This window comes from Macrobrachium nipponense, chromosome 11 (genome assembly GCF_015104395.2).
Source record: "Macrobrachium nipponense isolate FS-2020 chromosome 11, ASM1510439v2, whole genome shotgun sequence".
Classification (NCBI taxonomy): Eukaryota; Metazoa; Arthropoda; class Malacostraca; order Decapoda; family Palaemonidae; genus Macrobrachium; species Macrobrachium nipponense.
In genome coordinates, this window is record NC_061087.1 from 87,421,728 (window position 1) to 87,446,933 (window position 25,206).

A 25,206-nucleotide genomic window follows, 5' to 3' on the forward strand; every position below is an offset into this window, starting at 1 on the left:
GGATGAGAGAGAGAGAGAGAGAGAGAGAGAGAGAGAGAGAGAGAGAGAGAGAAATAGATTTTGGGTGGCATGAACCGTTGTGTGTCGTCACTCCGGACAAAGCGGTCGAAGCAAATGGGTTATTATCGAAGAGCGGAGTGGACACAGGAATTTGTCTTTCGCAAATGCGCTCTCTCGGCCCGGTGCCTTGTCCTTGTCCTTGTTTGTCTGTCTGTCTGTCCGTTCGTCCGTTTCTCCTGTTGAGAGTTTTTTTTTAGGTTTATATCAGTTTTGGGAATAAGTACATTTCTTGATGGTCACTGATATATATATATATATATATATTAACAATAACTTGTATGACCTTAGTAGGGAGGGACCTTAGTTATTATTATTATTATTATTATTATTATATTATATATATATATATATATATATATATATATATATATATATATATATACAGTGTATGTATGGAAACTAGTTTTTTTAATTATCTTCTCAAATTTTAAGCCCTGTTTTCCTGTTTTTAAATTATTTTTTTTCTCTATGGTTTTGTCTACTCAGGTACTACTAATAGAGAGAGAGAGAGAGAGAGAGAGAGAGAGAGAGAGAGAGAGAGAGAGATCGTTCCGTGAAGTTTTCAAACTACTGATACTTTCTTTTCCCCGCGAACGGAACTGGGACGCCAGTGTCCAGTTACTAAGACCTATGGAAATTGAGCTCTGTCCATTTGCGTGCGGACACCTCATTGCTATCACAAAGTCCTGATAAAAGTACTTCAGCTCTCCAGGATACAGATGAAAAAGGAATAAATAACAACACGTTACGAAGCTGAGGTTAAAGGGCTTGAAACAAGCGCTGAAATAAAAAGAGGCAAAAGAAGCATGATTGTTTTTGTGGCGCGGCATCGCCCTACCCAGTGGAAAAAAAAAAAGGTTGGTTAGGCAAGTGATAACTGCACTGTGTGTGCCGCACATTAAAGCCGGAGTTTAAACACAGTACTATGATGATAAAACACACGTCAAGCTCAGTAACAAATGTTGTTGGATAACGGAATGAAGTGAATAATGAAAACGGTTAAATTCGAATGAATCTCCGGTAAGCGCCGCTGCACCGGCGAACGGGCGAGAAAGCGCCAAAACCGAAAGAGAAGAGACGGAACGAAATAATTATGAGCGTGTCCGTCCGTTTTGACTTGTTCTGGCCATTAGTTTTTCTCTGTGCATGTGTGTGTGTGTGTCTGTGTGTTTGTGCGTGCGTATGTATAAGTACGTGTTTGTGTATTCACCTCTTTTGTGTGGGTTCTCGCATGTGTCGTATCGTGTTGTTTCGACGAGAGAACGCGAAAATCTTGAATGCATTTTTTATCTATATTTTATTTGTTTTCAAAGTCTGTTGTTAATAGTTAGTTTAACAGAGCAGACGTTGTGTCAACCCGTTAAAACTTGCCTTTGGCACCAGTCGTTTTCCAGGAATTTAAATTTTAATAGAGAATTTTGTTAAAGATATATATTAGAAATGAGTTTTGTTCTTATAAAGTATGAACCCAACACAGTTTCCTGGTATTACATACGCAGTTTACGCAGACATCCTTACACAGTTTCAGTTTATAAACACACGCATGTATATAAGTAAATAAATGTTTTGTTTACCGAAGCTAGCGTTGCAACGACTGTGGTCATCGATGCAAATAATAGTTCATAGAACGTTCACCTCACCTGAAGCAGACGCGCGTGTTATCTTTGGGCATCGTATGTGAGGGTTCTTAGTGCCTCTGCTGGCCTAAGCAGTGAGTTACGTACCTGGTAGTCAGATGGCTGTGGTGGTTTATAAACATTGTTTTAAAGAGCATGGGGGAAGCAACCTCATTTTAGTAGGTTTGCCGTAAATTGGGGAGCCCATCCTCAAGATGAAAATGACTGTAATTATATATATATATTTATATATATATATAATATATATATATAATCATATATATATATATATATGTATATATAATATATATATATAGATATATAATATATATATATATATATGTGTGTGGTTGTGTCGTGTGTGTGTGTTGGTGGTGTGTGTGTGTCGTGTTGGTGTGTAAACTGTGTGGGGTGTGCAAACTCCTTTCCGAGGATAAGCTTTAGACGCATTTAAAGTCTAGGAGAAAAAACACATTGTTTCAGTACGTAAAATGTGTTTGCGTACAAACCCTGGTTCTAAAATATATTCACATAATTACATTGTTTTTTTTTTTATTTTTCCATTTTCATTAGAAAAAAGAAAATATCGGAACAACACAGTTCATAATAGCCTAGACCTAGCTAATGAAACAGTCATATTGTACTCTCTAATTCCATTACTTTTTTTCTATTTTTTTAAACTTTTTTTCTTTTTTGGCTTTCACTATTTTTAACATTCAATTTATTTCGTTATATTTCCCCATTCCCTTTGCATATTACATACCTACAGCCATGACATACAATGCACTTGATTTATATCTAGTTTTATTTTTGTAATGTATTCATAAAATGTTTATTTTATACGAACAAAAAAAATTCTGTGTAATTTATTCTTTTTTACAGTTTGATCCTCGCGGTGCACTTGTAAGTCCGGTCAGTAAATATAAAAGTTTTTGTTTCAACAATAGGGAATTTTAAGGTCGGGGAAAATGATAGTTAAAAGCACGGATAAAAGTCTCATTATTATTATTATTATTATTATTATTATTATTATTATTATTGATTATTATTATTATTATTATGATTATTATATTCTTATTATTATTTTATTATTATTATTATTATTATTATTATTATTATTATCATGTGCTTTATTATTAGTATTGGTATTTATTTATTTATTATATTATTTACTAATGTCTTTACGTTAACGGTATTATTATTATTATTATTATTATTATTATTATTATTATTATTATTATTATTATTATTATTATTATTATTATTAATTATTATTATTATTATTATTATCGTGTGCTTTTGAAAATATTATTATTAATAGTATAAGTATTAGTATTTTTTATTTATTCATTTATCATTATTATTGCGATTATTATTATATTTGAAGGGAGTAGTCCCATTTTATCATTAATATCACCTCTCTGCTCTTAATTATCACAATGTTCATTAGACATCATCATCATCATTATTATTATTACTATTATTACATGTGTGCCCTTCTTTATCATTCCATTCTTTTGCCCATTTACGTCTGCATCTGTTTGTTTGTATTTCCACGGTGCGTTCCCCAACGGGTCATCCATCAGTTGTTAACTACCGAGGAGTAATTTGATTACTTTAATTTCATCCCGTTATGCCGCTGGTTCTCTCATTCTTTATTATGTTATTCGGTTTTTAGACATTTATTGGTTCAAATTCGGGATTCTCTCTCTCTCTCTCTCTCTCTCTCTCTCTCTCTCTCTCTTGCTATTATCCGCCATCATCAGCTGCATTTCAGGAGAGAGAGAGAGAGAGAGAACAAAAAAAAAATTCAATTTAATTCTAACTAATGGGCGAATCTTTCCCTTTTTTCCATTATCAGCCTCGCCGGAAAATGTATTCGTTTTGATTTGCCCAGCGATCGCTGGTGCTTTCATTAAGTCCGGGCTTAATGCGCGTTCTCTTGTTATTCCCCGAATTATCCCCTTTTTTCTCTCTCTCTCTCCCATATTCCATATTTATTCTTTGTTTGTCCTCTTGTCCTTTTTTTTTCCGTTAATTATTTTTTTCACTCGTGCCCACGTCGCTTTTTTAATTTCATTATTCCTATACAGATTCTTCTCTTAAAAGCTTCATATTTCATAACTAGGTGGCATTAACCCCACCCCCTATCCCTCACCCCCCCCCACTCTCCCACCCCTCTTCTCTCTCTCTCTCTCTCTCTCTCTCTCTCTCTCTCGCCTCTTTTTATTATTCGCATATCATCCCGTCCCCCGGACACCTTTTTTCAGTTATGTCAGTTTTATAACATTTTATAACAGTTTCCCCTTCCATTCTCTCTCTCTCTCCTCTCTCTCTCTCTCCTCCCCCCAACCCACCATACCGCCACCACATCTCCTCCTCCTCCTCCTCCTCCCTCCTCCCCCTCGGACAATTTTTAATAACTAGGAACCCTAGCGAGGGTTGAATAGAAAAAGAATAACGTAAATAAATTCATGAAAAAAATCTGTTACATCGCTGAAATGAAATTAATAATTTGAAATTTCATACACAGGAATTAGAACATGGCTGTTATATGATATGCGTTTTATCTCTCTCTCTCTCTCTCTCTCTCTCTCTCTCTCTCTTCTCTCTCTGTTGTAATGGTGATTATCGTCTTACATCCCATTTCCCTGGAAGACCAATATTTAGTGTAAATGAGAAAACTCAATAATTTATGGATCCATAATTATGGCTCCATAATTATGGATTATCACTTTCAAAGCGAGAGGAAAAAAGCGAAGGAATGTAAAAAAAGAAACGTGGCTGAAAATGGGCGAGAGTAAAATGCTCAGCTGTTGTCGCAATGGATTGTTTCCCTTTGTTTAAGGCGAAGGGAGATTTCCTTTATGGGGACTCATATCGATTTTATTCCTTGGTTTTCGCTGAGAGATCAACCGATTACTACGGAAGATGAATGAATGAATGAAGCCGCGACGCTGCTGATGCGCTTTTGCCGATCTGTCATTTGAAGTGGCTAAAGGACTGAGGAACTCTCAAGCTTCGTTTTAAGGACATCAGTGTCGATCGATTTATACTTTCGTGCTTGTTTTTATTTATTTTTTTCTAACCTCGGTTTTTGCTTCCTTTATCGCTTTCTTTGCATTTTTTTTTATTTACTCGGGAGATTGCTTATATAACAGTGCTTACATTAATCAGAAATATATATATACTATATATATATATATATATATATATTATATATATATATATATATATATATATATATATATATATTGTAGAAGGTTTCTGGACGGCAGCCTTAAGTGATCAGTTAAAGTATAATTGCGACAGAAACGATTGACTTTTTCCTTCTCTATGGCTATTCCCGTTTCATTGGCAAGTGTGGTTTGCCGTGGAATATATATATATTAATCTATATATACATACATATATTATATATATATTATATATATATATATATATCTATATATATATATATTATATCTATATATATTGGAGAAGGGTCTGACTGGCAGCCTTAAGTGACAGTTAAAAGTATACTGCGACAGAAATCGATTTGACTTTTTCTTCTCTACTGGCTTTCCCGTTCATTGGAAGTGGTTTTGCCGTGTAATATACTATATATATATATATAGATATATATATATATATATATATATATAATGTATGATATGTATGTATATGTGAGTGTATTTTATATATACATAAATTCGTGTGTGTCACATTACTTCGCATCAAAAGTTAATGTACAAGAGAGAAAGAGAGAGAGAGAGAGAGAGAGAGAGAGAGAGAGTTGAGGCGTGGTGTTGACTATCCGCCACCATTCTTACTCTCCCTCAGATGGTGTATAATGTCTTAATTATGAAAGCAGAAGGCGAGCGCCCTCTCTTTCTCGCTAGATATATGCGTTATATAACCAGAGGGTCTCTGTCCCCACGTCTCCCTCTATATAACCTTGATTGGAAACTGCACTTCCAATTGTCATAGAATTCACATTCACGACCGCTGTCCAGATTCTTCTCTCTCATCACAAACAAAAACACACGCACATACACACGCACACATACATGCATATATATGTATATACATACATGACATAATGGAAAACTCTCGCTTATGGTAACTTTTTCTGGTAGTTTGAGTGTTATGTATTCTTTAAAAATTAATCTCTCTCTCTCTCTCTCTCTCTCTCTCTCTCTCTCTCTCTCTCTCTCTCTCTCTCTCTCAAACACGCACACATAACCTCAATTATGTATAAGTGGACATAATTAATATCTTCGGCTTCCGTTGATAAATTTTTAGGTTAACATGAGTACTGTATTTTCTTTAAAAATGATTCTATCTCTCTCTCTCTCTCTCTCTCTCTCTCTCTCTCTCTCTCTCTCTCTCTCTCTCTCTCTCTCCAAAAATAACTTAACATGATTAATATAGAGACGAACATTTCCATTATATTTTCTTTTTCATCCTTTTTCGCCTGGGGCGGGGGTGGGGGGGGGGGAACAGTGGAAAGGGGGTGGGGGTGGGCGTATGGGCTTTCTTCCAGAGCGTCTATTAATATGCAGTGTTGATAGTCCTGGGCGTAATGGTCTGCGGCCAAACCCATTATTATCTTTCAATGCAATTTGGTTTATACGTGTAAACAAATGCTGGAACGCTGGAAATTGTTTTAAAGCAGCTGTTTTACGGCGCGTCCAGGCACTCTTTGACCTATAAAACGCGTTAAGGAATTAACCTTCCAGGATCCTCTCACTTGCATTTTGTAAACACTCACTTTTGGAAAGAGCCCTCTGATAAGTTATCTTTTATTTTTTTTTTTTACTTTTTTTATGCAGTTTTTTTTTTGTCTCCGTATTTTTTTTTTTTTACTTTTAATTTTTTTCACGTAGCATTTCTGTAAACATTTTTATTAATGATATTTTGAGTGGTTGACATATTTATTGATTTATGATTTTTTGTTATTCCTTATGTAAAGGATATTTAGCCTCGTAAATCTAGATAATTGCTGGCTAGCAGTTCATCATAATTTAAAGTTTATAATTACATTTATATATTTTAATTACTATATTGTTATTTTAAATCAGTATTTTTCCCCCCAAGTATATTTTTTATTTATAATATCTTGATAACGCTGTGTTATGAACCTTTCCAGCATAACTTGGCATCAGTAAATATTTTACTTTATGAAATTATTATTGACAGTTTGTTATCACATTTAAGAAAATGTCTGTTCCCTTTCCATGCAAATTATTTACTAAGATAGTTTTGCATTTTCATGTTCTTTTACTTTTTTCATTTTAACTCTGTAATTAATAGAGTGTAACCACTGTCAGTTTGATCTTTGCCAACTGCTAAGTAAAACATCTTATTTTTCATCGTGTATTTTGTATTTTTATGGAATTATAGTATCACCATCATGTTATAGGAAAAGTATTGTATAAATGCTCGTGAGATTTATTTTAATAGAAACTTTTATTTTGCTTGTAATACAATATTAGTAATTTAGCTGTTAATTGACAAATCAACGGGATGGAATACACAACTAGAATTGAATTTTAATTATTTTCTTAAAAAAAGAATTTTCCCGATAAATATCTTATGGCTTCAAATTTTATTTTCTTTCCTTAACAGTTGTTGTTATTTATTGATGTGAATTTCTTTGATACTTTTTTCAATTAAATATATTTGTTTTCCTTTATCTGTATTGTCTTTGCTAATTATTTTTCATTCTTTATTCTCTTTCTTCGATAATTATTAATATTGTAATCCATGTTTTTTTAATTTCACTCTTAGTATGTATGTATGCGTGTGTGTGTGTGTGTGTGTGTATATATATATATATATATATATTATTCTCGCTCTCTCTCAATTTTTTATCCCAATATATGTTCACATCGAAAACTGTATTCTATTTTACATTCTTCACTCACGTTTTGTATTGTATCAGTATTATATGAATTATCTCCTTCACCGCCTGGCTTCACGCACATTGCGTTCAAGTCGGCAAATATAAGAAGGAATTTGAATAGACCTCACGCAGCTAAATGTGTAATGGTTAGAATTTTGTTTACTCGGCCATATTCGGCCGTGTTTACTAAACAAGTATTTGAATATTTGCATTTGAAACCGTTTGATTCCGGAAAATCCAATTCCCGGACCTAAGAATTGGTGTGATTTCTATTAGCCCTTTGGGGCTGTGTGCTGTTCTCTCCTTCGCCTCTGTTGATTGGTCAGCATCCAGAGGTCCATGCCGGGTTCCCTGATCTCTTTCACACTTTACCGCACTATGGGCCGGATTAAATTTAAATCAACCTACCTTCCTCTTCGATCGATATTTTTTGTTATAATATTAAGTTTTAACTCAGATTTTTTTTCATTTATATAGTTAAATGTTCTGTAGTTAGATATAGATATTTAGCTGTGTTTGTGCGATCGCAAAAGTTATAATCTTGAGTTTTAAACCTTAAAAATAATTTTTTATTTATATATAGTTAAAATTGCTGTGTTTTTGTGATCACCAAATGAATCTCCTTGAGTTTCAAACCTTAAAAAAAGGCTACTTATTTATATATAGTTAACTTTGCAGTAGTTAAATAGGTATTTAGCTGTTTGTGTGATCGCCAAATAATCTTGAGTTTCGAATCTTAAAGAATATTATTTAATTCATATAGAATTACATTTGCAGTAGTTAAATAGATATTTGCCTGTGTATATATGTATTGCGTGCGAGCGTTTGGCAATGGTAGAATTGAATTATTGGTTATTTGATTCAGGAATAAATTATTGCTATTAAAATGGAGTATAGCTGACTTTTATCAAGTTTGATGAAAAATTCAGGACATTTTTTCTTAATGGTAATCATCATAAACTTGAATCAAATCTGTTTTTGCCACTACTACTACTACTACTACTACTACTACTACTACTACTACTACTACTATAATAATAATAATAATAATAATAATAATTAATAATAATAATACAGATAAGAATTATTCTTATTAAGTTATTGAAAGCCCAAGGACATCCAATACTTCACCAATCGTAGCGGCAGCAAACAATCAAGGGAGAGAGAGAGAGAGAGAGAGAGAGAGAGAGAGAGAGAGAGAGTAAGACTTGTTTCTGCAATGGCGCATTTCTCCCAGCGTGGCAATACTTGAGTCCGGGGAATGGATCCCCGGCATCATTACTCAATATTCGAACAATCGCTCTTGCAGGCCATCACAAATGTTCCATTACCAATACGCTCAAACTTCAAACACTGAGCATTCGAAAGTTAAAAGCTCCAAGGGATACGTATACCTCCCTCTCCTCTTCTCTCTTCGGTCCGTCTGGATGTGTGTGTATGTGTATGTGTATGTGTGTAAGAGAGAGAGGCTCAGCCCCGTTGGTTACTATCATACGTTTATTTTACGTTCAAGGACTTTGACGTGTGAGATTGGGTGCCTTCCTTATCTAGTAGAAGTGAATTTTTATTTCTCTCTCTCTCTCTCTCTCTCTCTCTCTCTCTCTCTCTCTCTCTCTCTGTCTTGTTATTCAAAATAATGTTTTAAGAAAATCAGAATAATGTTTTATGGAAATAAAGTAAAATTTGTAACTATATATTTTTCATTGATATTAATTTGTAGAACATCTTATTTTATTATCGAAATAAGGCACACATTTTATACATATAATATATATATATACATATATATACGTATATATATATATACATATATATTATATATATATATGATATATGGTATGTATGTATGTATGTGTGTTTGTGTGTGTGTGTGTCGGTGTATGTATCTTGTAACATAACTTGTTATTTTGATATTAAGAATCTGTTGATTTTAGGGCTTCTGTTTAGAATTAAAGTCTTTCTCTGCAACACTGATTAATTGATTGACTTCAGATGTCCATTTTTTCTTATTTTTTACGGTTACTATATAAAAGATTTCCGAGAAAATCGTTTTTAATTTTAATTCTCAAAGTTTTCACTAAATGTTTCCAGCACTAAGGAAGCTCGAAAAAATTTACTTTCAGAGAAAAAGTTATTTGATCATTCTTACGGATTTAATCATTTATTCCTCAGTCTATTCATATCTTAATATGGGTTTATAAGACAAGATTTAAACTTCTCTTTCAGACGGCAGGTTATTCCTGTTTTTTTTTTCAATGTTGTTTTTCTCGACCTCTTCTTCTACTGACAAATCCTGCAACTATCAGGAATTTGGTTATGGGTTTTATGTTTGTATCTACTGGGAAAGGGTTGACCTTTATTGGGCTCATAGTGCAAAGTATTTTGTTTATTGATATCCTCTCTGTCTTTTTATGATTTTGTATTTAGAGTATCTGGTTTTCATTCTTGTTTCCGGAACACCTTTGCTACCATTGTAGATTTCCGAAAGGATCTCTTTTGAGGAGTCTGGGATTTGGAGAAGAAACTGCTAATATGAGTTCACTCACAAGTTCTCTGCCTTTCTTCTTGAGGGTCGTCGTCAGACTGTCATACCAACCGGCGAAGCCTTTGAAAATCTCCATCCCCTGTTCAAAATACCCATTAGGTTTTAGATCGCCCCTTACTTGGGCTCCCTTCTCTACCTTTCGCCGGTGCCACGGTTGCAACCAGCCATCAAGACCCTCCTCCACCACCGGCAGCAGTAGGCGCAACGTCAGGAAAAGCAGAGAGGACTATATGGGCGGGAGAGGCGTCAGCGAGTGACCAACAGCGGCGTCCATTGGAACACGGTCAGAAGCGAGAAAAGGAGTTTGGAGTCCGAACAGCAGTAAAAGCAGTAGCAGAAGCAGCAGTGGGAGCAGGAGGAGGAGGAGGGGGAAGGGGGTAGGAGGACCAGTGGGAAGAGAAGTTAGAGGAGAGAGAGAGAGAGAGAGAGAGAGAGAGAGAGAGAGTAGTTGGAAGCCAGAGCGCTGGCTTATGCGCGCGAGAATTAGAGTCGGTGTCTGCAGCCCATCTGAATAATGCTGGTCATAACTGCAATATACTTGAGTGATGCGAGAGCCTGCTACATAGTGCTTCATTATACTCGCTCGTTCCCTTGTGAACCTAAACTGGCGCACAGTAAGCCTATTTGGAAGAGAGAGAGAGAGAGAGAGAGAGAGAGAGAGAGAGAGAGAATGATTAAGTTAGGTTACTAGCGATAATGGCACAAATACAAACAATATAGCATCAGCTGCAAATAAATAAATAAATAAATAAATAAATAAATATATATATATTATATATATATATATTTATATATATATATATATATATACACACACACAACGATGAAATGTGTGCATCCACGTATGTATATATCGTACATGGCTCATACCCACAAATATAAGGAAAAGTTAATGTAAAATGTTCTTTTCATCTTGCAGTTAATACGTATATATATATATATATATATATATATATATATAAGATATATATATTTATATATACATATATATAGATATATATATATATATATATATATAGTACATGCTGAAAAGTTGAAGCTTGTAGTCTTATTTGTGTGTGTGTGTGTGTGTGAGAGAGAGAGAGAGAGAGAGAGAGAGAGAGAGAGAGAGAGAACACGTAGTGGCGGTGGATGTTAGAAAGGATGGGGAAGGGATGGGCAGCTGAAAGCTATTTCAGAACCTGGGATGTGGCATGGTGATTATCGAAGGAGATTAAGGTTTCGAGTTGGGGAAGAGAGAGAGAGAGAGAGAGAGAGAGAGAGAGAGAGAGAGAGAGAGAGAGACTTTGGGTAAGAGAAGCCGAGTCGAAGCAAAGCGGTGTTTCAATTGGCGGTGTTTTCGGTTTGTCGTCTACATTAAAAGCGTGTCACAAACACATCGACAATTTATCGCGCACACATCACAAAGAAGTTGAATGCAAGTCAGCGACTTGTTGGCAGTCTTAACCAGTGCCTCGTACGATTATCCAGCATTTGGCAGAGGTTCGCTCTTCACTTTTGATCGTTGACTTGTTTTCAACTTATTTGTAAGATGTATGTGATTAGATGCCGACATGTTTATGATTTTTTTTTTTCTTTACTGTAGTATGGACGTACCCTAAGGAGGCAACTTGAGCCGAAGATAAACAGTTAATTATTTTGTTTTAAGAAGAGATAGGCCTACGTCCCTCTTATATATGCTTTCGGTAAAATCAGGTAGATGTAATTATTTCCTTTGGAATAATAATGAGAATTGGAAAAGAATATGTGGTCATAATGTTGATAATAATAATTGTGATTCTTTACGTGTGGCGATCATAGTTCTAAAAAATAAATATAAATAATTACTTGTGATATATACCTAGAAAAAAAACAAAGATTAATAATCTTGCTCTGGATCTCAGATACACGATTGTCTAGTTATATTATGTAAAACATTATGGTCTCGAACGTCATCGATGTTTGTATTTTCTATACTTGAAATATCATTGAACAAAAATGAGAAAACTGCTCTCTATTCGACCTCAAAATCCGTACTCCCTATTTGACCTCAAAATCCGTACTCCCTATTTGACCTCAAAATCCGTATCCCATTTGACCTCAAAATCCTACTCCCTATTTGACCTCAAAATCCGTACTCCCTATTCGACCTCAAAATCCGTACTCCCTATTTGACCTCAAAATCCGTACTCCCTATTTGACCTCAAAATCCGTACTCCCTATTCGACCTCAAAATCCGTACTCCCTATTCGACCTCAAAATCCGTACTCCCTATTCGACCTCAAAATCCGTACTCCATGAGCAAATAAACGCCTGGCAAACGTCTATACAAAAGGCAACTGTATTGCAATCACAGATCAGTCTTCTCCATGAATGAACGAAAGGAAGCAGAGGGGGTTGCAGGGTGGCGAGTAAGCGAAAGAAAAACTCCAGTTGGGGGGCGCCGGGGCGGGGGCGGGGAGGGGGGTTAATTCTGTGTGGTTGTAGGGAAAATGAGAGAGTAAAGCGGGAAATACTTTCAACGGGAATCAGCTGTAAGGACAAAATAAAAATGAAATTTGTTATGAGAAATATGATATAGTAAAATCGTAATAGCTTCGACCGTGGTATAGGGATGATTGAGGGGAAAAAAATATTCGACCGAAAGCGACTCCTAATAAAAAAAAATTAAATAAAAACTTGGTTTATGAGGAAAAGATGATAGGCTAACAAACTTCATATATTCGACCTAGAAATTACTCGTTTTCTGCTGCTTTTGTCGACTTCAACGACTAATTTTCGTATCGTGTTTAAGGGAAACTAAAGAAACAAAGAGCAGAGGTTTCTGTATTTTTTTATTTTTTTTTTAAATTCTCTCTCTCTCTCTCTCTCTCGTTGTAGGAAATTAAAGAAAAAATGCAGAGGTTTTTGTATTTTTTGTTCAATTATCTCTCTCTCTCTCTCTCTCTCTCTCTCTCCCCTATCTCTCTCTCTCTCTCTCTATCTCTCTCTCTCTTATCTCTCTCTCTCTCTCTCTTTCAGGAGAATATCATTGACTGTGGTGGGGAGGGAAAGAATGATATATCGTGAATATGGGGATTATCGGCGAAGCAAGTAGGGAAATTGTCGATCTAGGGGGATTATTGCGGACGATGAGAGAGGGGAAACTTCAAGTTGTGGAAGAGTTTAGTGAATCTCTCTCTCTCTCTCTCTCTCTCTCTCTCTCTCTCTCTCTCTCTCTCAAATATACGCATGTGTGTATTGTGTTTATAACTGTATGTGTTTATATAGATGTACATATGTACATAATGATATATATAGATATAAAATTTATGTATATCAAAATTTTATATATATATATATATTTATATATATATATATATATATATATATAGTATATATATATATATATGATATATATATATGACTACCCTAAACCAATATATATGTATATGACGAAACCTAAACCAATTTATTATTCAAATCCTTCATTCATTTTATTCAAAGAATGAATTCATCAACGACTACTTATTCCTCAAATTTCAAGCTTTAAGTTCCTGTTGACCGGGAGTGGCGAACTCGAGTGACAGCCGCTTCGATGTAGTCTTTCTTACCATTCCTTTTTGTGAGACGGAATTCTCTGCATTCCCGCGTGTTTCCTAATCTCTTTTCTGATCGAGAGACCCGGATATCGCCATGTAAGAAAATATCCAATGAGCAAGGAGGTGATCGGTGAAAGAAATTTCAGCGTTCTTCTGTGTTTCCCATTGTCTAAGTGGAGAGGCCGCTGAACATGCAAATGCTTTGCTCACCCGAAAATTTTACGTTTGCTATTTGCAGGACTACTTTCAGCTGGCCGGACTTCAAAAGTACTACAGCCGTGCTTGTGAAACTTTTGAATGTACTCTTCTTTAAGTTAAGCTTTTTCGTTTTTATTTATTTATTTATTTTTTTTTTTTTTTAATGGTATGAAAACTTACGTCAAGAGAACTACTTGGTAGTTTCTGTCTACGAATTCTTGTCAGTATGGTTGTTGTATTTGTGCATTTTTTAGGATAACTTAACTGGCCATCAAATTTGGAATAACTCTTGATAAAGCAAAGAAGATGAAAGATTAGATAAATCCCTCCCCCCACCCTCCTCCTTCCTCCCAGCCGTAAAAGCAAACTCCACAAAATGTCCCAAAATGAAGAAAATGTCCAATCTGAAACTGATTTCTCTCCATACTCTCTTCAGACCTCGGTCAGTAGGCCGACACTCCATTATGCTGTTGAGATCGCAAACTGAGTCTCTCTCTCTCTCTCTCTCTCTCTCTCTCTCTCTCTCTCTCTCTCCTTCCCCCCGACCAAACCTCCCCTCTTTTGGAGTTTAAACGTTTCGTCCCAAATACTCCTGAAACAGCCCTTTGAAAAAAAAAAAAAAAAATCGCCCTTCGCCTAACGCTGAAATGAGAGCAAAGGAAGTTATCTGCCGGGAAATGCCTACGACCTGCTTAAGGAGAAGCAGTAAGGATTGTCAATGAAATCACTTCCCCTCATTACCGATTAGTGTTATCCGCTGGAGACAGACTGAGAGGGGGTGGGGAAGGGAGCTTGGATGGGTGGTGGTGGTCTTGGGGTAGGGTGGGGTGGTTAGTGAGAAACTAGGGCCGTGTGATCAAGGCTACATTTTAAAAGAGAGGGAAGAGTGAGAGAGAGAGAGAGAGAGAGAGAGAGAGAGAGAGAGAGAGAGAGAATGGAGATGCTGGAGGAGAATTGAGAATGCTAAATTCAGAGCCGAGTGTTGAGAGAGAGAGAGAGAGGGAGAGTGTGTGTTATAGGGAGAGAGAGAGAGAGCTAGGACCAAATAGTCGTTTGTAATGGTGATGGCTGGTAATTGTATTAAAGGAGGGACTAGTTGCGCCTAATGGCCACCGCTACCAGTTATTTGAGACGCCTGACCAGCTAGACGCAAAGGGAAATGGACGGAACACAAAAGGAAAATGCTTCGGAATATTTGAAAACTGAAAGGACGCGCAGGCGTCCTTATGTGATCAGCCTTTACGTTAAGTAATCTGAAGAAGAAGCAGCAGCAGCAGCAGCAGCAGCTGAAGCTGAAGCGAAAGGGAGACGTATCACGAAAGGGATCACTTTTGTTTGAATCTTCCACTTTTTAACTTGAGTAAAACGTCTTTAATTAAAGTCCGTCCGAGCGTGATGTCCGACCGCAAATATTCATTTCGGGATGAATTACAGGTGGATTCCATTCATTTAGAAGCGGTGACAAATCAGATTTATAAGGCAAGTTGTATGTTATGTCCCTCGCGCTGATTTGCTCTTTAGCGCAGAGTTCATTATCAGGTTAAGCTGTTCTTGTACCAGCACGGGCCCTTGTTACAATGAGCAACTCGTAATGCACTGTCCTGTACGAAATTGTTAAAGAACTACCTTTCTCATTGTAGCAGTCCACTTAACTCTCGAGAGGAGCGATGATTTCTTGATGATTTCTTTCATTTCATTTTAATTGGTATTAGATGGTCTGAGAGCTTTCAGGTTGCTATGTAAGACTGAAGGTTCCGGTTTATTTTTAGTGTGCTTTTTTTTTATACCATGGAAGCCGAGACCTTCAACTAAAGGGTTTTTTGCTTTTTGACGCCGAATTTGGACGTCTCTTCCCTTACCAGTATGGAAGCCTTTATAATGATTACATATTAGTAGTGAACACGAATGAAGTCAAAACGCTCTCAAACACTTTCATGACATATTGCGTCTCAGATCTGTATTTCAGCGACGAGCATTACTACGAGACCTGACGATATATTTCTTTTGCTTATCGTAAGGCGTAGAATCGTCATCAAATTCATAGATAATTAAAATCCGCACCGTGTCCTGCTTTTTTGTACATGTTGCCATAATGTGTTGGCCTTCATTATTTTCAAAGATATCAAATCTCGTATATTTTTAGTACGATATCGGATATCGTTTTTTTCTAAGATATTAAATGTTTTTAATTTTCAATTCATAAGATATCAAATCTTGTTTTTTTTATTTCCTGAAATATTATATATTGTTTTATTTATATGTCCTAAGATATCAAATCTTTTTTTTGTATTTACTGTCACCCTCATTATAAAAAAGTTACCTCCAGCGAAGTCCCTAATAGCGAATTGGTATTGGTTCAGTTATTCAGGTTGCATTTATTTGGATGTATTGACCAAGGATGTGTCCTTATTTGCAAATGGAATGCATGAAATGTATCATTAAAGCATTCAAAGTATACTTGCAGAGGTAATAAATTTGATCATTTGATTAATTAATCCGGTAAAATAAAAATACTGAAATAAGCCTTGTCACACAAACCACCGCACCTGAAGTCTTCATTTCGTATCCAGGTGTACAGTTTTGTGTTCCAGTATATCAAAATACGTAATTCAATTTGAAACCAGCTCTGACTAATATATGAAATTGGCCAATAATCAGCCCTTGCAAATTAATACGAATCGATACATGACACTAAGGATTATGTATAATTTTTTTTCTCATATTTATTTTTCGAAAGCGAGGAAATCTCTCATTCCGCAAATGAAGAGGAATTGGTGCAAAAGGGGTCGATGTTAATCAAATACTGAGCCTAGAGATACTTTTTTTTCCAACTCTCATCTTTGTCCTTCGCTCCCCACTCGTATTGTGTTGCAGGGATTGAAGAGGGGGTCGTTAAGGGGTATGGGATGGGATGGGGATGGGGATTGGAGGAGGACGACCGTGGGGTGTGGGTGGAAGGGGTTTGGAGGAGGGGGGCGGGGGCCGAAGTAGGAGGAGCAGTGAGAGGATTCGAGGAAATATTTACCCTTATGTGAATTTCACAGAGAATAGTAGAAATTGGAAGATAATTAGTTCTGTTTGATAAAAAGATATCTTGTAATATGCTGTGAATTGAAATCTGCGTCTCTAATCTCTTACGCACCCACAATGTGCACACGCGCGCACACTCACACGCGCATGCACACACACACACACGCAATGTGTGACTCTTGGTTTTCCTAGGCACTTATTTTATTCTAATGTATAAAATTACTTTTCTCTAAAGATGTAAAGTCATTGGTGTTGGAAAATATACGGGAAAGCCATTTTGAAAAACCATCTTTTGTAGTATAATTATTAGGGATAAATAGTTCCTCAGTGAACTCACAAAAGATGTGTCTCTCGTTCAGTGTCTTGTTTGTGTGTGTGTATTTTTCGCTAGCATTCATGATTGTATTATTATTGTGTGGATCCTTGGATATTCACTGCGCAAGCGTAGATACTACCTTTTCATGCAATGTCTTCCTCTTCAAGCAAGTTTTCACCACCAGCACCGGGCACTTTGCCCCCCCCCCCCCCCCCCCCCCCCCTCCGATAACTTCACTGAACTCACTCTAGAAATCTTCCTCTTCAGATCACCTTCAAGTCGTCAGTTTTCACCACGAATGACGCGTCCTCATCCTGGTGTCGTTCAGAAATAGCTCGTTCCTTTTGACCTCTCGGTAAATCTAAACAATCTCGCGTCTCTCCCAAACGAGCTGAAAATAACCGGAGGCATCATCGTCGAAACATGATTATACAGAAGGGACGGCCGACTAATCCACGTTAAAATGTTATACTTTTTCCCTGTTTATGTTGTTGTGTTATTGCGATGTACGTGAATCATTGTTTCGAGTTTTTTTGTTGTTATTGCTTTTGTGATTGAAAGTAGTGTAGTATATGCAGTGCCGTATCGATTCAAAATTTTATTATCTGTGTTGTATAGGGCATATGTTTTGACGGAGCATTATTTTTTGTCATTATATGTGGATGCTGTGTGATGTATTTTGAAAGGCTGATGGGTCGTAATTCTTGATTTTCATGTTCATAATTTGTTTATTTGTAGGGGCTGCTGTTATTCGGCTGAACTGAAATGTCGGCTGAAAGCTTCGTGGGTGATCCCTCCACTGCGTTAGCTTATGCTTCGTTAGTTCAGTTCACAGTTCTTTACTTCAAACACACACACATATATATATAATGTGAGTGTTATATATATATATATATATATATATATATATATATATATATATATATATATATATATATAGAAGAGAGAGAGAGAGAGAGAGAGAGAGAGAGAGAGAGAGAGCAAAATTATAAACACTGTATCCGTGTACTGGAATATCATGTTGTAGAAAGTCCACTAAAATTTGGGAGAAATTGAAAGTTTTTATTTAATTTTTCGGAGAGTACATTCTCTCCCTCTTTTTCAGAAAGAGGGAGAGAATGTACTCTCCGAAAACTTGAATAAAAACTCAATTTTTTCCAAATTCTACTGGGCTTCCTACTTTATATGTATATGTATTTATATATTTCTATATATATAATATATATATATAGTATATATATCTATATATATACATACATACATACATACATACATGTGCGTATGTATATACATATAATATATGTACGCGCGCGCACATATATACATTGTGAGTATTGTACTGTATTTTGCGAAATCTCTATGCGTACATAAAGGGTAACACGCATGCATTTTTTGTATTTATAAATAGGCCCTGCGCGTATAGATAGAAAACGACCTTGAAGATGAATTTCTTCATTTTTTCCTTATGTAAAGGCCGACAGGATAGGCGGTTTCGTATCCTTAACCATCTCCGAAAATGAAAGAAGGAAGGGAAAGGATGTACAACACCTGTACAGCGATCTGGTCTTATTGCGGATTTTACTGTATTACCTCAAGTCTCTTCAGTTTGTTTGGAGACTTCCTTGTATAGCCTCCGTATCAGCTGTCCTATTTCCCTTTCCCCTACATTTTATATTATAGGGTAAAAATACCATTATACTTTTAGAACTAACAGCAGAAGAGGATACCCGTAATGAAACAGGGAACCCAATTGCGTAGAGTTACGCTAACATAAATGAACTGCGTCGTAATGAAATTTGGTATTTAATCCCGTAGAGTTTAGAACACTTTTTGAAAAATGTACTGATTCCCATTTTCTTTCACTCATAACAAAATGCCTATTTGTACCGGAACCGAAAATCATCTTTAGAGGAGCATGCTTCATGCATACTTAGGGTTGTCTGCTCGAAAGTGAGAAAACTTTTATTAAATCCCACTGGTATTTTTCTTATTGGCATGAGAAATAATATCCATTTGTCTGATTATATATATCTTTTAACTTTTTTTCAATGTTTCCCATATTTAGAGTTAGATATCTCCTTTTTAAAATAAATTCATGCAAGGTTTATGGACAGAAGTAAAAATGTATTATCCAAAAATTGTTTTAATTAGCCATGACTTGGCTATGCCGGTTATTTGAATAGGCCATGGATGGGGGCACCTTTGGCCTTCTGGGCCATCAAATGCGCCTCCTGCAGCTTTCAGAGATAAATCTTAATTACTATAAAACACTTGAATATTAATTAGAATTGAAAACCGCTATGTTAGAACACGATATCAAAATGCTGTCTCAAAAGAAACAATCTCAGAGACGTCACTAATTTATGTAAAATGTAAACAAACGATTTTTATGTTAAGTTTTTAACTCCTGTCTTTCTATTAGATTTTGCAATATTTTCAAAAGTTTTTAGATAACTGAGAACCACTCACCTATTGAATGCGGCCTCTTCGAAGGACGATGAATTTCAGTGTTTTCATGCACAGAAAGGTTTAGTTTAACCAGACCACTGAGCTGATTAACAGTTCTCCTAGGGCTGGCCTGAAGGATCAGACATTTTTACGTAGCTAGGAACCAATTGGATACCTAGCAACGGAACCCACAGGTTATAGTGGGATCCGAACTACATTATGTCAAGAAAGGAATTTCTGATCACCACAAACAAATTCCTCTGATTCCTCATTGGCAGAGTGGGGAATCGATCTCGGTACTACCGAATCGGTAGGCTAACACGCAAACCATTTGTCCAACGAGGAACTTATTTAACAGGAAAAAATGCATTTAGTGAAAGATACTGCTTTTGTTTTGGTTCTAATTTCTTCCATTGTCACATATGTATTGCGCATCTCGCGTTCCTGGGAAAGTCGAATGTATCCATTATCAATATCATGTCCTTAGGTATGGCGTGTCCTTTCGGATGAATTTTCCCCCTCTCTGTCGGTGATTTTGTGTTGTGAGTGAATTCCTCCAATGTCACTGATATTGCGTTCTTTGGATGGAATCTTTACCCATTTTATTCCGCGAACGATTTTTTTCCATTATGTATAATTTTATGTCAGTGATTGGTTTCTTCGTATGAGTGGGTTGCTTTCATCCACTATTAGCGCCTCAGTGGTGTGATCGGTATGGTCTTTGCCTGCCACTTCGGTGGTCGTGAGTTCGATTCTCGGACATTCCATTGAGGGATGAGATATATGTATTTCTGGTGATAGAAGTTCACTCTCGACTTGGGTGGGAAGTCACGTAAAGCCGTTGGTCCCGTTGATGAATAACCACTAGTTCCATGCAAGGTAAAAACACCATACAAACAGACAAACTGACAGCTACGCGTATCCTTGACATATGTTTTTTTTTCTTTTCCGAGACAATATGTTAAAAATGAGACTCGAATGAACTTCTTATACTGCAAGTGGTTTCGTTTCCTTTATCGTTTCCCTGGTTTTCTTACACTATCATTGATAATATTTTCTCAATTCCCTTTCGCTCTCTTGTCGCGACGCTAGTTGGATAAACCAATCAATCAGTTTTTGTCAGTTTTTAACATCAGTAGTATCGAGTCACTTTGAGTATGATAAGTTCATCGGGGTAATTTCTTTTTTAGATAGATATATCGTCTGTCCTTGAATTTTCCCACTACCATTAATTCTTTGATCTAGAGTTTCATACCTTCTTAATGATATATTTTCCCTGGGACATTTTCGCAGTCCTGTTGTCATACCATTTGGGTAAATCGCCTAATGCCAATGACTTTAGGTCGTATAGTCAGTGTTCCTTCGATGACTGATTAAACTATCAAACTCACCACCTTTGCTTGATACTGTTTCTGCAATTAACTTCTCCCTCTATCAAACGTTTCCTACTCTCGGCGATTTTGCCTCCTTGATTAAGTATGACCTGATCTACGCGGAGGGAAGAATTTGATGCTGACATCTGCAGTCCATATCATAATGAATTATGCTTACTCCTCCCCTCTCCTCATTCGCCCCCACCCCACCCTCACCCCCTACCTTATCTCCTTCACCCCTTCCTCCTTCTCTCTCTCTCTCTCTCTCTCTCTCTCTCTCTCTCGCTTCCGGTGGATTTGATAATTGAGTTGTTCCTAATAATTACATGTTTGCCGCGATCGCTTTGAAGTTCGTTTCTTGTACCACCCGCTGAGCTAACTACGTAGAACCGGTATATAACCCTGATATCACCTGCATAGACGCCAACTTAATGCCGGGTTGCTGACCGGTGAAAATCTAATTGAGAGGAAAGCTGTAGTAGGATGGTAGGCACAGAGAGAGAGAGAGAGAGAGAGAGAGAGAGAGAGAGAGAGAGAGAAAGGAAAAGAAAAAGATAACAGGAAACAGGGGAGGGTAGAACACATACATATATAAAGAAGGCGAGAGGGAAAGAATGGGTTGTGGAAAGGACAATGAGAAAAATGCAGAGGAGAGAAGGAGAGAAATAGAAAAAGAGTGTGTGGTAAGGGCAGATAGATAAATAAGTAGGTAAAAGGACAGACTAACGGAGAAGGAGAGGGGGAGAGAGAAAAAGAAAGTGAATGAGTAGAGGGGAGGGAGGAGAGGAGAGGAGAGGAGAGAAGGATGCGGCAGGGTGGGAGGTACAGAGAGAGAGAGAGAGAGAGAGAGAGAGAGAGAGAGAGAGATAAGCCCGAGTGTTTAAGTCAGTTATCGCGATAAAAATGTTAATTAGGATATTATTATCCTCCCCGTAAAGTCTATTCATTAGGGGCGATTTAGTGAGCGAGCGTCTCTCTCTCTCTCTCTTTTTTCCCCTCAGGTGTGGTGCCCATTGGTTTCCCCTCTTCCCCTTTTATGCCGTCTGATGAAAAGACACTACTAATTGACCTCTCGGCTAGTATTATTCCATAGAATTTTCTCCCGGCGTTCAAATCCAGACGTGATCCCTCATTCGGCGAAATGACAGAGCTGGGAAGGCGAAAAAGAGTCCCAGGTACTCAACCGGCAATTAGTTATTTATGCGATCAATCAGCTGCATTTTATAACGATCTAATGGCTGCGGTTGATTATACACGGAAAGCCATTTGAAAGCAGGTGTAAATTACCTCTAAAAGGTCTACGTATACGAGAGATCCGTCTGCCCTCTTTTTCATTAGGTAGGCCTAATTAGAATTAAGGGCATTGACGTTTGCCCCTCCCCGCCTGCTTCCCATTATACGGGTAAGAATGTCGGTGATCCGCTTCATTCATTCATCCACGTTAATGCCCTTCCCTTGAGTGTGTGTGTGTGTGTGTTGCTGTTGTCGTTGTTTTTTTTTTTTTCTCTCTCTCTCTCTAGAAGGTAAGAGTTGGTACTTTCATATGCAATTAGAGATCGCTCTCTCTCTCTCTCTCTCTCTCTCTCTCTCTCTCTCTCTCTCTCTCTCTCTCTATATATATATATATATTATATATATATATATATATATATATATGTATATTTATATAATATATAATATAATATATATATATATATATATATATATATATAGATATATATTATATATATAATATATTATATATATTATATATATAATATATATATATATAATATATATATATATATATATATAATATATATATATATTGAATATATATAATATATATTATATTATTTATTTATTTATTATATTTTTATCTATATATTATATATATATAATATATATATTATATATAATATATATATGATATATTATATATATCCAAAGTATAGTTTACACGGTACATTATTCCATATATTTGGCCGACAGCTGAGCTTACTTGTTTTCACATTAGGTTATTATTTAGTTCGAATGGAACAAGCTCGCAGGGACCATTAACTTGAAATTCAGGCTTCCAAAGATTATGGCCATCATTATTATAAAGAAGTAACAAAGGTAATGGGAAATGCAGAAGGAAGAGATCAGTTATTAAACAAGAAATATTAAATTAACAAATTCATAAATAAAATGATAAAAACTGGAAAAAGCCTTCATTGCTAGCATAACTCCGTCGTGAGGAATTCCTCCTCTTGTATCACAAAAGCTAAAGAAACAAGCTGCCCAAATTGAGGATAATTCCAACACCGTGAGTTTAGAGGAAGAGGAGATATTCCTGCCTGCGCGCGCCGCTAATTTCCAGGTGCACTGTAACATGGAGTGTTTACTTTTGCAGCAGAAATACTACGACGTGTAAAGCCTCGCTTTAATACACTTAATTAAATTTGTTTATAGTATCCTGTGATGCCATAGTATGCAGCGTGGTATAGCGAGTAATTACATTTGATGCGAATCGCATTGATAAGTCTTAAATGGCCGAAAAAGTGTGTTGCCATGTGAGGCTGCTATTTCAGGCCGTAATTTAGCATAAGTTGGGTTATGATTCATCGTGTTTCCTGGAGAGTATGTTTAGTTAAGCTTTTCAAGTTTGTTTATTTTTATGTTTAACGTTTGCTACATTGCAGGAAGCGTGTTAAAATAACGTTTATTTTGTTATTTGGAGCTTGAAAGGAGTTATAAGGAAAAGGAGAGTTTCAAGGAAAAGAAGAGCGGCGGGTGTCAAAAGGATTTACTCTAAAGAACGTTTATTTAACAGAATTAGTGAGCCAGTTTTGTAAAACTCAAATCTCCAGTATTCGAAATACCTTTGCCTATAGCTTATGTCATTTTGGGAGCTTAGATAACATTTGTCACCTGTAGCTGTAGAAAGTTTCATTTTTTTTCATTCAGCAACACTGCAGTACCATAAGATGATCATTGACGAAATTTCCCTTTACTTATATGAATTATGTTCTAGTGGGCTTTTGGCAGAGATTTCCTTTCTTAATACGTTTTTGGATTAGGCTCGTTGCTATACTAGAAATGCTTGGTTGGACAAATTCCCGTGATTTCATAATATATATATACTATATATAAATATTAATATCATATAATAATAATTATACTATATATATAGTATAATATATATATTATGATATCTATATATATATATATATATAATATATATATATATATATATATTTAATGATAGTCTTTTAATGTGCATACATCATCTTTACTGAAAAGATCTACCGAAAGAAAGTCGAAATCTTGAGAAAATTTGTCAGATGTTGAGAAGAAGCAGTGGACTTGTAATTGTAAAATGACTTCTTCATATGAAGTAAATTCTCGATTTCGTTTCCACAGTGTAAAGGAAGTAGAGTTTTCCAGCATCAGCCTTAACTGTTACTCGATTCTTAACAGAAATTCTTGACCATTAGACTTGTCCACGTGACTTTTATGAGTTTTTGTTTCAGTATGTGTTATGTTGCAGTTGATATATATTTTACTCTGTGTCAGTGTCAGTATGTGTTATGTTGCAGTTGATGTATATTTTGCTCATTGATGATTCCTTTTAGAGATTCTCGCATCGTTATGTTAGCTGTGCTATGATATGAGAAATGTAGTTGTCTCCTTTGAGACCTTCCTTTTTGCGACGCCATTCGTATGTATAAACCGATCAATCATGTGTATTTTCTGCACTCTGCAACCGAGTGCGTGGTTTGAGTAGATGACAGTTTGTTCGCGATTTTGCTTCTCCAGAGTCGAGGATTATTCCCCTCATGGAACGTTCCCTCTCACCTCCTTCCTTTATTCCCCTCCTCCTCCTCCTCCTCCTCCTCGTCCTCCTCCTCCTCGACGTCGACGTCCTTCTCTTCCTCGTGTCCTTTCCCTCCTCACTACCTGTGTTGAATCTCGTTGATCAAGTTGATCAATTTTAATTAGGGGATGTTGGTGCGTGAATGCAAACATGGTAATTACCTGTTTCTAATGGGGGTTTGGGAGCTAGGAATAAATCCTTTCCTGATTTGATAAACATGATTATGAGTAATTATCTGGTTAAGTACTTCACCGCAAATAATCCCGAAATAAGGGCTAATTATACGAGGTTTTGCTAACAATTAATAATCAGGATAATGACCTTTATTAGAGAGC

At 36.2% G+C, this 25,206-nt stretch overlaps 1 protein-coding gene across 11 annotated transcripts in view; it reads left to right on the forward strand.

Annotated features, from left to right (window-relative positions):
• Positions 1 to 25,206, forward strand: part of LOC135206918 (POU domain, class 6, transcription factor 2-like) — a 978,430-nt gene that overhangs the window by 693,854 nt on the left and 259,370 nt on the right. For 6 of the 11 annotated variants that reach the window (XM_064238416.1, XM_064238423.1, XM_064238431.1 and 3 more), the window contains one exon: positions 2,559 to 2,588. The exons of 4 other annotated variants lie outside the window; for them this stretch is intronic. In XM_064238416.1, the coding sequence (XP_064094486.1) occupies positions 2,559 to 2,588 (30 nt within the window). The remainder of the gene's footprint in view (positions 1 to 2,558; positions 2,589 to 25,206) is intronic. One more of the 11 variants, XM_064238439.1, reaches the window with a different exon arrangement.